A 16,555-nucleotide genomic window follows, 5' to 3' on the forward strand; every position below is an offset into this window, starting at 1 on the left:
GCCCCCAACCCTTGGAATGCTTTGTCTCATCCAGTTGTCTCCATCTGCCTCCTGTGAATACTCCCTGCTTCCCTGCCCACTCAGAAACCTAGAACCATACACTGGACTGGCATGAAGGTAAAGGCAGAAACTTAAGGTCTTGGTACCCAGTACTCACCACATTGGGTTGGGAGAGAAAGATATAGGATGATACCTCTTTTCTCTTCCCCACCTCTCCTGCCATGCCCCAAAACTCAGACACAGTCACATTTACTCACACTCATACGCACAATCATATACACATAGCAGTGAAGAGAGGAGGGATAAGGAGGAAGAGAAATTTGCACCAACCAGCTCATGAATGCAACTTGAAAGATTTCACACGGCAAAAGGCAAAAGGTAAAAAAACAAACACACAAAAAAAACACCGAACACAAAAAACCCCACACACATATAAATTAAAAAATAAAGAAATACATGCCCCTCCCCACAGTCTCTTTCTTCATCCAGTGACTGGCTTAGCCCCTCCACAAAACCCAGAAGCTTCCTACTCCCTCTATCCAACTGAAGCTTTTACAGGGCCTGGGTCTTCAGTTCAACAGGCTCTCCTGTGCCTTCTGTTTGTCCTTTGGAGTCACTGGGCCTGGTACCCTTGAGAATAGACAGTCTTTCAGACACACTCTTGAGTCGGGGGAAGAGGAGAAAGTCGTAGAGGAGACTGCCCAGGCCCCCTCCCAGGATTGGGCCCACCCAATACACCTGTAGAAAGAGGAAAGGAATAATCAGGCTTGTAAAAGGGACCGAGAGCAAGACAGATCTCTTCCACACTCCATCGGTAGAAAACAGACATCCTGCACTTGGCACATACAATTGGGCACTATTTAAGCAGAAATCAGTGTTTGTTTATTTTAAACCGCTAGCATTTTCCAGTGCCTGGACCTCAAAATTCATTATTTCTTTTCTGACTCATCAAATTATTCCTTTATCCCACGCCTTCTTAACTATATTCTATTTGTTGTTATCAGTTTGCACTAGTTTATATATTGCTTTGAAAAAAATGTATTCGTTGTGATAAAGTACATATAACATAAAATTTACCATCTTAACCATTTCTAACTGTGCAGTTTAATAGTGTCAAATATACCAGTATTCGCATTGTTGTGCAACAAATTTCCAGGACTTTTTCATCTTCCAAAACTGAAATTCCATACCCATTAAACAACAACTCCCAATTTTCCTCTCTCCCAAGCCCCTGTCAATTACCATTTTGCTTTATTTCAATGAATTTGACTACTCTAGATACTGCATCTGAGTGGAATTATACAGTATTTGTCTTTTTGTGACTGGCTTATTTTATTAAGCATAATGTCCTCAAGGTTCATCCATGTTGCAGCACATCAGAATTTCCTTCTTTTTAAAGCTGAACATTATTTCATTGTATGTATATACTTAATTTTGTTTATTCATTCCTCTGTGAGGAACACTTGGGTTCCTTCCACCTTTTGGCTACTGTGAATAATGCGGCCATGAAAGTGTGTATACAGCTCTGAAAATGGTTTTGAATTATTTATATGCTTGTCTGACATATGGCCAAACAACACAGCCAATTTATTATTGTTTTTGGTTTTTAAGGAGGGCGCCGCTCACAGTGGCCTATGTGGGGATTGAACCGGCAACCTTGGTGTTATCGGTACCATGCTCTAACTAATTGAGCTAACCAGCCACCCCAACACAGCCAATTTTTATTGAGGACTTATTCCACACCCAATTCTGTGCTAAATATTTCACACATACAACTTTGACATTTCTCATAACACCTCATTTTATAGTAAGGAACCCGAGGCTCAGCATGATTGAGTTCTTTGCCATGGTCACACACGAGGCTAGTCAAGTGCTAGAACTGGGATAAGACCCAGGCCCTTTGTGCTCATACACATCCTGACCTCTGAGAGTAGAAATTTTTGTCTTCCTGTTCACTTGTCTGTCCTTACAGTGCTAGTTTTGGAATCCAGAGGATATTTAGTAAAATTCCCTGACTAACCAGCAAAGGAACAATATGAGCTAAAGCTTCTCTTTATAGCAAAATAATTAATCCTGCTCACACAAGCAGGCCAAACTCTGTGACAGCCCACTTAAGTGAGTGCTGGTAGAGCAGTCAACACATCCAGATGAAAAGCAGGAACCAAACCTGGAACCTGCATCCACACCCATCCAGGAAGACTTCAGGATCTTGCCCCTCTCCCTTAACTTACCCAGTGGTTGGTGAAGTTTCTGGTGAGAATGGCAGGAGCAAAGGAGCGGGCAGGGTTCATGCCTGCACCAGTATAATACATCTGCAAAAGACACAGTTGTAACTGAGACACTCTACCCCAGCTTGTCTCCCCACAACCCACATGCCCCTTAGGGCTGGCACCTTGCCTCCAGCCAGCAGCAAGTAGGAAAGGACACCGTATGGGGGTCCCACAATGGAAGGAAGGCAGTGATGCCCCATTGGGGACAGACTACGGATCCACAGGCAAAGCCCACTGATACAGAGGGAGGTGGGTAATGTTCATGTTTGACAGTCAGGTGGGCGAGAATAGCCCTTGAAAGTCAGGAAAGGTTTGGGGGCCCTGGAATCCTTAAATGAGAAGTTGCTCCTCTCTCCTGCTTACCCCAAAGAGGTGCCCCAGGGTGAGGGAGAAGCCAACGGCCAGGGCCACGGAGCCCAGGCGGCCATTCCGCCTCTCGTCGTATGTGGCAAAGATGCAGAGCACGAACTGGAGTGTCAGGAAGGTCTCCACTGTGGTGGCCTGGCTCACAGTCACCCCAGGGTACAACTGGGCAAAGGAAGAAGAAGGGAGGCAGCTCATTAGGAAACCTCAAGTCTTCCCAGGCAGGATCCCGCCTTTATAGCATCAATTCCCTGGAGAGGAAGAATAATACAACCCCCTTCATAGTAACTGTATTTATTTCTTAATTTCTCCTAATAGTATTCCTTCATGGTGGAAATAATTGTACCCACTTATGCGGATGCGGAAACTGAGGCCCCGTAAGGTAAAATAAGTTTCCTAAAACCTGCAAGGAGTTGGAAGGAAAGCTGGGACTGGAACTCAGTTTTCCTGATTCTCAGTCCGGTGGTTTGGAGGCCTTCCCCATCCCTCCAAACAACCTGTTGATCCTCCTCACCCTGAAACACACACACACACACACACACACACACACTGTCCCAGACCCCTGGGGTATTGATCTACCTGTACCAGGCAGGGAGTCAGGGAACCAGGCCCCCCTCAGCCCAACTCAGCCAACAATTACCGTGTTAAGTGCTAGGTTTCCTCGGACAGCAGGCGGGGTAACACTATACAGCACGGCAGCCCCAGCCACAGCTCCCAGGAGTTGGGCTGCCATATAGCAGAAGGCACGGAGCAGGGACATCTGGGAGCCCACCAGGAAGGCAAACGTGACTGCAGGGTTGACATGGGCTCCACTGATATGGCCCACAGCCTGCACTAGCGTAGCCAGGGCCAGACCAAAGGCCAGAGCCACCTGCAGGACATGCAGGGAGCCAGGGGTCCAATGCAGTGAGGCCCCCAGTCCGAAGAAGACATAGAAGAGGGTGGCGAAGAACTCAGCAAATATGGCCCTCCAGAAGGAGGCTGACCGCAGTTCCCACATGGCAGGGGGTTGGGCACAATGCCTGGGTCCCTGAAACCCCCCTGGCCTGATCTGGGTAGACAGTCCCTTTTATAGAGGGCACTTAATCCCTGGGAGGGGCAGGCTGAGGTGGCTGGCCCAGCCTCTTAACCCCTTCACAGCTGCAGAGGGCTGGGCCCACTCTCATGCATCTGATAAAGCTGCAGGATTTCCCCCTACCTCCTCAACTGGGAAACGAGTAGAGCCATGAGTGTAAAGGTGGCGGTAGTGTCAGGGCTGGAGAGACTCTGAAAGGAAGGGACAAGGAACAGGGGGCCTGAAAACGTTGCCTTTCTTTTCACATCAAAGTTGGAGTTCATGGTTCTGCTTGACATCTATGTAAGAACATTCTACAACACTGCTTGGAAGGTCAATCAAGCTGAGTTTACTTCATGGAGTATGAGAGTGTGCTCCTGGGAGCCTCCAGGCTCCTCTGAGCCTGCCAGGGGTAAGTGTGGGGGTGGGGGTCAGGAGTGGGGTCCAGCAGGGATGTTGGATAACTGAAGAGAATTCTTTAGTCCTCTGGGATTAGAGGGCCTTCTCCCATTGGCTGGGTTGGGCTGGAATCTGTGGACCCTGCAGCTCTGGGACAAGAATAGTTCTGCTGTGTCTGGCTTTCTCTGAGCCTGGGTTCCCTACCCCCAACCCATGCCAGTACCTCCCTTTCCAAACTCTTAGCCTTGCCTTTTAATCCACAGAGACAGATGGGGGAAAGAAGCTATCTTCTATGGACAGGCTGGGGTGGGGTTGGAGAGCTGGGGAGAGAAAAGGGGTCAGTAGTTAAATCTCTGGACCCGCTTGTACTTCATCTTCTCTGACTCACAAGGTCCTAGCAGGAAGTACTGAAAGAAAGGAAACTAAGTTATGGCTATGAAGCAATGGGAGGGTCTAACGCCTCCTAATATGGCTGTGCTCAGGACACTGAAGTCCTCTTGATCCCTAGGGAAAGGTCAGGGTGGGGGTGTCTAGGGAAGCAGGCTGGTCAAGGAGAGAGAAAAGGACACAATGGGGAAGGAAAGCTTGGGAACAGAGGTTCAGCTGTGCTCAGGCTTGGTGAGGGACTTAGAACTTAGAGGTAGCGGTTATGTGGTGATGGGCTATGTGGTGATGTGACACACTAGTAGGCTGCACTATCGCCATATCAGGGCAAGTTAGAAAGGCCACAAGCTTTTCCTGTAAAACACAGGGTGAGAACAAAACTTTGAAGGCTAGGCCTGCAATATTGGTGCTCAGCTTCGGTCCCATCCTATACACCTGTGCGGAGAGAGGAAGCACGCAGATCAGAGGCTATGCTTCTCTCCTCTTCCAATATCCAGTTTGGGGATGGATAGGAAGTTCCAGCGAAGGTGGAGGGCCCATCTAACTCATCCACATGCAGGAAGAGTTGCTGAGAACAGGTCAGAGGGCACCCAAAGGGACTATAGCTCCCAATTGCATGGAAGTAGAACAGTCCATCAGAAGTCCTTGGAAACTCTTGCATTCTAGAAACCCCACCAATCTCCTGACTTAGGCACCATAACCCTTGCTGCATCTCATCCAGTGATGCTTATAGGTCCCACTCACCACTGCACCAGGGAGTGTGCAGGGTTCATGGTGCTTCCAGAAAAGGACCTCTGGACAGGAGAGAGGGTACATCATGGTGTTAAGAGCAGAGGCTTTGGCAATAGATACTTTGGTTCGGATGTGGATGAGGATACAAAGGGATAAAACTAGTTATGAATGACTGCTGGTGGGAATACATATTGGGATAATCACTTTGGAACACAGCATAGTATAAAGATAAACACATACTTTCTGACCAAGGAATTTCACTCCTCACTTATATACCCAAGAGAAAGTTCTCTATTCTTCCACCAGGAGACATGTACAGGGATGTTTAGAGCAACATTGTTTACAATAGCAAAAACTTGAAGCAACCCAAATGCCCATTGATGGGAGAATGGATGAATAAAAGCAATGGTATGTTCACACAATAGAAAATTATTCAGCTGTCAAAATGAGTGAACCACCACAATGACATTTAATCATAGGGATGAATCTTAGCAATAAAATAGCAAGGGGGAAAAATCCCGGAAGACTATACATGGCATGATAACCTTTTATTAGGTTAAAAAAAATCTACAATGAAAATATGCTTTTCAGAATATTATAGATGAGATGAAATTACACAACAAATGAAAACAAAGAATGATGAACACGGGATTCAGGATGGTGTTTACCTTAGGTTAGGGGAGGCAAGGGGGTGGAGTGGGATATTTATGTACGTATGTTTAGATTTCTGTAAAGGACTGTTAAGGTTCTAGTTTTTCTCTTGGGTGGATGGTTAATCATTACTATCTAAAAAAATCCAAGTAAGAGGATACACACACAGGCAAACAAGAGGGGAATGTCATGAACAAAGTACTGTCCTGTGCATTCGAGAGCTATAAAGAACAGCAGCAACAGAAGTCCTGGCTTTACCACTTTCTAGGTGGGGAAGTTATCCTCCTAGATAACTAGATATAAACTCCAGGAAGGCAGGAATATGTCTGATTTGTTCACCACGGCAAACCCCATGCTTGACCCTCAGTAGGCAGTAAATAAATATTTGTTGAATAAATTAATGTAAGTTGTCTAAGTCTGTTTCCTCAGGATTAAATAAGATAATGTAGGTAAAGTCCTTGTAGAGTGCCTGGCACAGAATAAAGCACTTAATATACAGCCATTCGATGAGGGTTTTTTCACAGGAAGGGATTATCCCTAACCACCAACCCTACTGCCTCTTATAATAAGGGACAGAGGGCCAACAGCAGATAATTTGGTGCTCTTGTAGACACCAAATAAAAGGGTTAGATTTCCTTATTTGAAGCTACCAACCTCTCCCCTTTCTTACTTATTAACTTTGAAAAGACCCCTTGGAGAACTGAACCCCAGCCCACTTCCTTTCACACCAGCCTCTCTACTTAGGGGAATGACAAACTTTCAAACTAGGAATGAGCTCTCTAGGGCCAGCCCGGTGGCTCAGGTGGTTGGAGTGCCCTGCTCCTAACACCAAGGTTGCCAGTTTGATTCCCAATGCCATGAGCTGCCAACTAGACTGAGAAACAACGGCTTGAACCGGAGTTGGGGGGCAGGCGGAAGAAGGGGGGAAGAAAGAGCTCTCAAAAACTCACTAGAGTTTTTGCATTTATTTATATGTACTTAGCATACTTAATGTTTTCTATTAGCCTATACTTTTTAAAGAAAACACCCACAAAACAATGTGTTTCTCTTGAGGAGTAGAACCCAGCCTTCCCCAAACCCCCTGCTTGGTATACATGGGGTTCTTACCAATGCCAGTGCTCCAGAAGTCACTGAAAGACCCACCACCAGGCTGCCTGGCCTCCCGGCCTCCCGTCGCTGCTGGTGAACCACAGTAAACGTGGTGAGTATAGTACCAGCTGGAGAGCGGAGAAAAACTCCATGCCTGGCTTAGGTGACTCCTTTTGCTCACCTAGAGGAGACCGGAGATGCTAGGAGAAGGGGTGGGAGAACATATACCTACCTCCCTCTCCCTGCCTCCAGGTCCCACAATCTAGCCACCAAAGATGCTTTGAGGAAAGGATCTGCACCAAGTCACCCAATTTCCTGAGTGGTTGAGCCTAACTGATTGGTCTACTTGCAACACATTGAAGGTGGCTTAATGAGAGGATGCATAGAGCAGAGGTGCCTGCTCTGTTGTTCCTTCCTTAAAGTCGTATCAGCCATCCACCCTCATTACCTACCTAGTGTCACCTACTCAGGGAGGGGAGCTGCTGCTAACCTGGTTGACCAGCTAGGCTGCAGCCGTCTGGGGTAGTGCCAGGTAGAAAAGGACTGAGGGCCGCGCGTGTGTGTGCGTTTATTCTCAGCTGGTCTGCCCAAGACCCCCTGAGCGCCAACCCTAGTCCCCCGCGCGGCCCCGTGTCCTCTCCAACAAGATGAAAGAAACTATCATGAACCAGGAGAAACTCGCCAAACTGCAGGCACAAGTGCGCATTGGTGGGAAAGGAACTGCTCGCAGAAAGAAGAAGGTGGTTCACAGAACAGCTACAGCAGATGATAAAAAACTTCAGTTCTCCTTAAAGAAGTTAGGGGTAAACAATATCTCCGGTATTGAAGAGGTGAATATGTTCACAAACCAAGGAACAGTGATCCACTTTAACAACCCTAAAGTTCAAGCCTCTTTGGCAGCGAATACTTTCACCATCACAGGCGACGCTGAGACCAAGCAGCTGACAGAAATGCTACCCAGCATCTTAAACCAGTTCGGTGCAGACAGTCTGACTAGTTTAAGGAGACTGGCTGAAGCTCTGCCCAAACAATCTGTGGATGGAAAAGCACCACTTGCTACTGGAGAGGATGACGATGATGAAGTTCCAGATCTTGTGGAGAATTTTGATGAGGCTTCCAAGAATGAAGCAAACTGAATTGAGTCAACTTCTGAAGAAGATAAAACTTGAAGAAGTTACTGGGAGCTGCTATTTTATATTATGACTGCTTTTAAAATTTTGTTCATGGATCTGATAAAATCTCAGTCTCTAATATTTTTAAGCCCAAGCCCCTTGGACACTGCAGCTCTTTTCAGTTTTTGCGTATACACAAATCATTCTTTGCAGCTAATTAAGGTGAAGAAGCTTGGGAATAAAGTTTGAAGCAAAGGTTAATAAAGTTCTTTGCCTAGTAAAAAAAAAAAAAAAAGAAAGAAAAGAAAAGGACTGAGGCCGGATGGCTGCTGTGCTCTGGGCCAAGACATAGGACCCCCCTTTGGAAAGGTTCAAGCCAGTGGGCACAGAACAGTGCTAGAGTCAGGGCTGGATTTGTCTGGGTCCCACTGACTTCATCAAAAACCTGTGCCAGCCTCACCACCACCAGCTCTCCAGATAAGAGGTGAAGGACTATGCTTGGCATGGAGCTAGCACTGGGCATGAGGCCCCAAGGACACTTCCTACAAAGATCAATGTACCCAGGCCTTCAGCCAGCACCTCTCTCCAAAACCACCATCTCTGCAGGTCCTCGGGGAAAGGGGAAGGGAAGGCAAAATCAGGTTGTCTGTCTGGGCTGGCAGTGTCTGCTCCACTCTTCTCCTCACTGGTCTCCTACCTCTCTCCTCCTTATCCCTTCTCTGTTCCCTTCCCTCGTGATGAACTTTCCCAACCAGGCCTCTGCCTCTTCATTCTACAAGCACCTGATATGAGAGGAAGGAAGGACTAAAGGACAGAATAAGGGAGTGGTCACAGAGTAAGCCCCCATTTGGCTGGGCCGGGATTACACAGGGGAGAAGAGGAAAGGTCTCGGTTCAACGGAAGAAAGGTAAGAGTCTATGGGAAAAGATGGTGGTTTCTCCTCTTCGCAGGAATCTCATCCCCCAGATCACCATTTTGTCAGCCTGGTCCAGAGTCTCTTGGGTGTCCTGCTCCAATCTGGAGGCTGTTTTTCGAGGTCTAGGTGAGTGGAGTTGGGAGATGAGGTGCCTTCCCAGGAGGAAGAGGCAGCCAGACAGATGAGCGCTCCACTCCTGTGATCAGGGAACAAACACTCTGTCTCCTTCCTTCTGCCAGTAGAGACGTACCTCATCTCCCAGCCTGCCACCTTTATACCCCGTCAGTGCCATCCCCAAGGCAGCACATTTGTACTCTCACCATTCCCACATCTACGCATCCACTCTCCCCAGTCTTGGCCCTTCTCTCTCCTATCAAACTCTTACTTCCTCTTTAGCCTTTTACTTCCTCTTTAGCCTTACTTCCTTTTTAGCTCAGATTCACTGAGTGAGGGGCAGGAGCTTTCCCTGGCTTTGGTGAATCAGAGGCACTCACAGTGAAGGTAGGGTTCATCCTTCCACTCCCTAATCATCTTTATGAACTTGGGTTTCAGGAGCCAGGGAGGTAAAGAGGAAAGCTCAAGGGAGGGTCTGAAAGACAAGAATTCCAGGGAAGACAAGATAAGGACATCCTCATCCCTCATCAGAAACAGAGTAAACCAGTGAGAAGGTACCAATGCTGAACTGGCAACTGGGCCATTGGAATCTACAAAGGAAAGTGCCTTTGAGGAATTGTCAGGGGATTCTTGGGGTCAGTATTCCTGGGATCATCCAGAACATACCCCAATTCATCTTGGTCTCCCCTTCTGGTTAGCTTGTCCCTTTTTTTTTGTTGTTGTTATTATTCTACTCCATTCTTGTATTTGGGGTTCTTTTCAGGGGTTGCAAAAAATGTTTCTCTCTAAATTCTCCACTTTTCTCTCTTCTGGCCTTAAGCAAGCATATCAACATTTTTAAAGTTTTTTTCCAGTAGGAACTATGAAAATGGAGAAAATGACTTTGTAAAATAATAAACAAGTTAACTTAAGTCTCATGGCTTATCGTAATAATCATCCTGGAACCTCATCGATCTCTACCCTGACTGAGGTATCTCTTAACCACTAATGATCAGCCTTTCGTTTATATTCCTTGGGAGAGGGATCCTAAGTTGACTGCCCCCTTCAATAAAGAAGGGCCCATTTCTTAGTCCCAGAGAGGTGCCGTAGGGAGCATGATCCGTACTACTAGGGAGCAAGTGAGTCTATAAAGCTCAGGGAAATCTTCAGGCAGAGAGATTTGTCTTGCTTCATTTCTCCACAGTGGGCCCCCATGTGATTACTATAACCACCTCTGAGGTTGTCCAGGACTGACTCCTCACCTTTCTAAAGCAATTTCCTAGCTAGCCCAAGTCATCAGGACTTAAGGAATAACCCAGGAGGTTTGAGTTCTATAAAAATATCTACCTTGCCAATTTTACAGGATTGTATGAAGATCAAATAAGACATGCCCAACCAATATATACATTTTAACTTAGCTGCCCTAAATCAAAATATAAATGAACTGATTCATGAATTAATCAGATATAAACATAATTTATGATTATCAAGTATTGAACATCCTCTCAAGCAATTACAATATGGTTGAGTAGAGGTATGGTCCGGAGGGGCTGAGTGACCGTCCATCTCTGCTTCTACCACGTGAAATCTCTATCCCAGCCCCAGACTCAGAAAGCCAGGTCAGCATGTAACCCAGTTCCATTGTGTAGACAGTTTCAGTAGGACAAAGCCCCCAGCATAGCACAAGCCAGCCTAGCAGCCCATTTGGCTAGCTCCTGAGGGCCCCCCTTCTCTCTCTCTGGTTATGCTTTGCTGACTGCTGAGTCCTGGCAAAGTCCAGAACAATCACCAACCTCTGAGTGCATCATCCTTCTTGCATCCATAGCTAAAGGCTCCAATTAGCACTTGGATCAGGCCAGGGCCCGCACAATGTTAGAAATGGGGGAATCCAAGGAACAGAGTAAAAATAGACTGGCCCATCCTGTTCTTGCCTCCTTCTCCCCTTCCTTTCCTATGGAGTCAGATACAACCCCAAGCCAGGCAGACCAATGCCCACTGTGGGTCGGGTCCTATCCTAAGCACTTTATATGTGTTATCTAAGGTACTGGTATTCCCTAGGATTGTAGTTCCAGTTTACTCCCACTAACTCTAGTTTACACTCTCTTCTTGAATGACTTCACCTATGTCCACCTCTCCCTTGAAATTTATATCCATTTATCTACAGAACATTTTCACCTGGGTGTCCAATAGACACCTCAAATTCAATCTGCCCCAGACTGAACTATATAATTATCTTCCCCCATCCAAACACGCTTTTCCTTCTGTATCCCCTAAGTCAGAAACCTATGAATCAGTTTTTCTTCCCCCATCCTCACTCCCATCTAACCAGTCACTAAAGCTCCACCAATTCTACCTGTTAGATAGATGAGCCCACACCATGTCTCATCTGAGAACTCTAGCGGCCTTGGATACTGTTTGACCCTGTTTCTAGTCTCATCCCTTTCAATTCATTCTCCATGCTGTTGCCAGCTTTGTCTTCATAAAAATACCATAATTTGTCATTTCCGTGTGATCCCTCCAACAGCTCCTGAATGCCTGAATTCTTATCATGGCATACACAACTCCTCATAATCCAGCTTCAACATTTCCATCGGCTATCCTTATCTCCCCAGCATGAGACTCTGGCAATATCGTGCTTCTTGTGGTTCTTCAAGCACCCCACTCCGTTTCATAATCCAGTGCTTTAGCCTAAACTGTCCCCTATACCTTGAATGTCTTTCCCCTCTTTGTCTGTCAAGTAAAATTCTCTATCACTTCCTATTATTATGCATGGAAATATTAAGAATTTAATTACTTGTTCATTAGCAACGAGGCAGGTAAATCATCTGAATGATGAATTTATCAGATGGATGGATAGTCAGTCTGTAAAAGTGAAATAATGCAAGAGATGACAGGCAAGAAACTATTTGCTTCACCTCTCACAACCAGGATGGAACTAAAGGAGAAATACTACAGAAACACAATCCTGGAACTTTCCTCTCATTACAAAATGCAAAGTACTGACGGGGCAGGACTTTTCTGAAGGAAATCTCTCTTTCATCCCTTCGCTCCTAAGGCTTAAAAGGAATAGAAATCTCTCTTCTCCCGTATTAAGCCCCATAAAAAGGCTGGGTCAGGCTGACCCCTGGTGGAAGGAATGAGCCACGGCACGCCAAGAAAGTAAGCACAAAACTCTTTATACTCATTCATTTCTTCATTCAAAAACAATGAAAAGGGCCGGCCCGGTGGCTCATGCGGTTAGAGCTCCATGCTCCTAACTCCCAAGGCTGCCGGTTGGATTCCCACATGGCCCAGTGGGCTCTCAACCACAAGGTTGACAGTTCAATTCCTGGAGTCCCACAAGGAATGGTGGGCAGCGTACCCTGTAGCTAAGATTGAACAGGGCAGCTTGAGCTGAGCTGCCGCTGAGCTCCCGGATGGCTCAGTTGGTTGGAGAGCTCTCTCAACCACAAGGTTGCCAGTTCAACTCCCGCCCCTTGCAACTAGCAATGGCAACTGGACCTGGAGCTGAGCTGCGCCCTCCACAAACTAAGACTGAAAGGACAACTTGACTTGGAAAAAAGTCCTGGAAGTACACACTGTTCCCCAATAAAGCCCTGTTCCCCTTTTAAAAAAAAAAAAGTGAGGTGGAAACAAATTCCTTAAAAAAAATGATGTGGTAACTTGTCATAGAACATAAAAGTATCTTGCAAAATTTAAAAACAAACAAACAAAAAAAAAACAATGAACATTTACTCTGTACTCAAGAATTCACAATCTAATGGATGAGACAGGTAGTTACTGCCTCTTTAAATGTTCCCTTGGCAACACTAGGGAGGAGATCACTTAGAAGGCCAATACAGTACTCCACGGTAGAAATAATACGATAGGGATTCACAATCAGATATGTGAGATGAGGGAGACAAAGAAATCAAGGATTTCCAGATTTCTGGCCTGGGCAACTAGCTGGTAATGGGTTGTAGTTCACCAAGGCAGGGAATCTAGGAAGAGGAAGTTTGTGTAGGAAGACAGTTAGCTTTAGACACGTTAAATTTGAGATGACTGGGGGACATCCAGGTAGAAATACCCAACAGGCTGTTGGACACACAGATCTGGAACTCAAGAAAGAAGGAAGTATGGGGTAGAAATTTTGAAAGTCCTTCTTCAATAGATGATAGGACACTCCAGCGTAGACAAGATACTCAAGAGAATGTATGTATATCGAGGGAGAAGACTTTAGCTGAGATCTTGGGCAAGCTGGGGTTCCTTAACCACTTTTGCTTTTCAAGCCATAGTTATGGCTTCTGGGAATTCTCTTCCTAACTACTAAATGTCTCCTCATATATTACTAAATCAGAGGCTTCTCCTTTGCTTACTGAGCATCCTGTGATCACTTCCATTATTTCACTTAGTGCATCCTATTGCAGCTGCCAATATTTTCATCTATGTGTATCCCCCCACTAGACTGTAGATCTTTGAGACGGATTGTGTTTTGTGAGAAAAAGAAAGAAGGTAGGCAGCAGTCATAAGTCAAGCCTTACGACCATCCCTTAGAATCTGATGTAGGTACATTAAGAAATTTAAGTAGGGGTGTGGCTGGTTGTCTCAGTTGGTTAGAGCATGGTGCTAATAGTGCCAGGGTTGCCGGTTTGATCCCCGCATGGGGCACTGTGAGCTGTGCCCTCCTTAAAGAAAAAAAAAAAGAAAGAAGAAATTTAAGTAGCAGAGTGGCTTGATCAGATTTGTGATTTAGAAATATCACTCTAACTGTAATGTGGACATTAGGTTAAAGCAGAGAGATAGAAGGCTGGGAGACCAGCTTAGAAACTGCCCCATTAAAAAGAGAAAGCCCCAGTTGAGGTCAAGGATGACAGTGGCCTGAACTAGCGCCATCCATCTCCACAGGAATGGTGGTTGGAACTCTGGGTTTGGGGGAGAATATTGGGTTAATTTTTTTAGACTCTGAAGGACCTAAAATCGCCTTTATTTGAGGGACAGGAGCATGGAGATGCAATGTCGGGCTTGCCAGCAGAGCCTTGAGAAGCACACAGATTGAAAAATTTAGAAAGCAGGGATATCGCCTCAAGCGAAAATGTTAAATGTAGGCCCTCCATAATCAAATATCTCATACCTGGTCCACTCTGAACCAAAAGTGATACTTTTGGTTAAGCTGGGAAAACCGAATATTGAGTTAAATCCTCCATTCCCAGCACTGAAAATACAAAACCAACATTTACAGTGTTTACGTATTTAATATTTATTAAAACACTACCACTTACCCACTGATTGCTATTTGTCAAGCTGTATTATAGGCTATTCTCTCATTTAATTTTTACTATGCTCTGATGGCTATGTATTTTTCTGTTTTACAAATGAAAACACTAAAGCTCAGAGAAGTTAAGTGATTTGTCCAAAGCCACACAGCGAAGCCGGGTTCGAATCCAATTACTTTTTAATTCTAAAATCACTTCTAACCATCTTGCTACACCATCTCTCTAACGGTCCTATATAGTTAAAATGTGAGCAGCATTCCTCTCCGCCGAAAAACTGAACAAACTGTACCAGCCGCGGGTACAACTAGAACAGAGGTCACTAAAATGGCGGCTCCCTGCTGGGCACTGGCTCCCTTACGTCATCACACTGCGCGACCGTCTCGCGCCCCACGTGCGAGTAGAGCCGACTGGCGGACGGTGGAGTGTCAGGCCGGGGACGACGTGCCCTGTTCTTCCGCGGCGCAAGATGGCGCTGCCTTTTGCACGTTCGCTTTGTCTGTGCCGCTGCGGGGCCAAACGATTGGGGGTTGCTGCCGCGGAAGCCCGCAGAGGTAGGATTATCTCCTTCTACTCTTTTACCTCCAGAATGGTTTCCGTCTGTTATTCCCGGAGCCCACTCCGGTCATTTCCCCTGCCCCATCTGCTTTGGTCTTGGGATTCCAAACCTGGGACAGTATCTGGTTTCTTTAAAATCCAGGGCTTCTCCATGCCCAGCTTTTCGGCTCTTCGGGCTGCCCATACTAAAGCGCCCCCACTCCCCTGCCGGCTTGACACTCTTACTCTTCCCTGTTTCTTCGCGATCTCTTTGACTGCGGGCTTCAGATCGGAACGTGTATATGTCACTAGTTCTAGGGTTCTAGCCCCTGTCATCATCTAGTCTCTTTGCTCTGCCTGCAGGCGTCAGTTTCAAACTGGAAGAAAAAACCGCCCACAGCAGCCTGGCACTCTTCAAAGGTGACACAGGTGTCAAATATGGCATGGTGGGATTGGAGCCCACCATATTGGCCCCGAATGTGGAGCGCTTCCGGGAGTGGGCAGTGGTGCTGGCAGACACAGTGGTCACCAGTGGCAGGCACTACTGGGAGGTGACAGTGAAGCGCTCCCAGCAATTCCGGATAGGAGTGGCAGATGTGGACATCTCTCGGGATAGCTGCATCGGTGTTGACGATCGTTCCTGGGTATTCGCCTATGCCCAGCGCAAGTGGCACACCATGTTGGCCAACGAAAAAGCCCCTATTGAGGGCATCGGGCATCCAGAGAAGGTGGGGCTGCTGCTGGAGTATGAGGCGCAGAAGTTGAGCCTGGTGGATGTGAGCCGGATCGCTGTGGTCCACACGCTACAGACAGATTTCCGGGGTCCAGTGGTGCCTGCCTTTGCCCTTTGGGATGGAGAACTGCTGACCCACTCAGGGCTTGAGGTGCCTGAGGGCCTCTAGTATGTCCATCACTGGAGTCCCTAATCACACACTTGGCCAGCCTCCTGCTCAAAATGTATGAAATGTTTTAACTTTGCCTCAATCTCTAGCTCCCACAATTCAGTGTCGGGTCCTCTGTGCAATATCTTAGTCATCTTCCTCTCCCCTACCCTGTGAAAGCTAGACATACAGCCTCCCTCTCCCTTCCCCCAAACTACTGCCAATTTTTCTAGGCTACCATGAATGTACTTTCCCTGACTTGTTTACTTTAGTCCCTTTGACTCCCTGTGCCCAGGCCTTTCTCAGACTATTCAGTCCCGGGGTCTTACCTTCCAGCTTTGTTTGAATTTATTCATCACTGTGATACCGTTCCCTCCCTTTGATCACTGTAACTTCTGTGTGTCTTTGGGGCTCTATCGAATCTCTCCAGAGTAAATCTACCTCTGGCTGGAGGAGTGGTGCAGTCAGTGACTTGGCCCTTTCTCTACAGCACATAGAATCTGGGCACTGGCTCCCTTAGGAAGTGCTTTACTGTGTCAGAGTGAGACCAGAGCCCTCCTTCCCCAGGACTCTCAGCCCCAAGAACTGCAGCTATCCTCACCCTGAGTCCGTCCACCATAATCTGCACACCTCTGACACCTGGTCAACCCATATAATCATTGGGCCAGTTATAACCATGACCAAAGAGGAAGAGACACTTGGAGGATATCAGGGGATTAGTGCTAGACACTTTATTCTTGAGAAGTTCCATCTTCATTTCTGCTACATTTGGAACTTCTAGAGGGAGGAAGGAGACTTAAGCTCTCGCACAATACATTTTTGGGC

The 16,555-nt window shown here is 46.6% G+C and overlaps 3 protein-coding genes across 3 annotated transcripts; 2 read left to right on the forward strand and 1 right to left on the reverse strand.

Moving 5' to 3' along the window:
* Positions 1 to 449: 449 nt before the first annotated feature.
* Positions 450 to 3,660, reverse strand: MIP (major intrinsic protein of lens fiber). The gene is made up of 4 exons (XM_033118127.1): positions 3,274 to 3,660; positions 2,634 to 2,798; positions 2,232 to 2,312; positions 450 to 738 (listed from the first exon to the last, which is right to left on the reverse strand). Exons 1-4 carry the CDS (start codon positions 3,631 to 3,633, stop codon positions 553 to 555), a joined length of 792 nt encoding a protein of 263 aa, XP_032974018.1. The 5' UTR covers positions 3,634 to 3,660; the 3' UTR covers positions 450 to 552.
* A 3,841-nt stretch (positions 3,661 to 7,501) lies between these two features.
* On the forward strand, positions 7,502 to 8,329 carry LOC117028715 (transcription factor BTF3-like). The gene has a single exon (XM_033117602.1). The coding sequence runs from the start codon at positions 7,590 to 7,592 to the stop codon at positions 8,076 to 8,078; it is 489 nt and encodes a 162-aa protein (XP_032973493.1). The 5' UTR covers positions 7,502 to 7,589; the 3' UTR covers positions 8,079 to 8,329.
* Positions 8,330 to 14,293: 5,964 nt separating this feature from the next.
* Positions 14,294 to 16,180, forward strand: SPRYD4 (SPRY domain containing 4). The gene is made up of 2 exons (XM_033117117.1): positions 14,294 to 14,866; positions 15,213 to 16,180. Exons 1-2 carry the CDS (start codon positions 14,782 to 14,784, stop codon positions 15,749 to 15,751), a joined length of 624 nt encoding a protein of 207 aa, XP_032973008.1. The 5' UTR covers positions 14,294 to 14,781; the 3' UTR covers positions 15,752 to 16,180.
* Positions 16,181 to 16,555: the final 375 nt, after the last annotated feature.

This window comes from Rhinolophus ferrumequinum, chromosome 10 (genome assembly GCF_004115265.2).
Source record: "Rhinolophus ferrumequinum isolate MPI-CBG mRhiFer1 chromosome 10, mRhiFer1_v1.p, whole genome shotgun sequence".
Lineage (NCBI taxonomy): Eukaryota > Metazoa > Chordata > Mammalia > Chiroptera > Rhinolophidae > Rhinolophus > Rhinolophus ferrumequinum.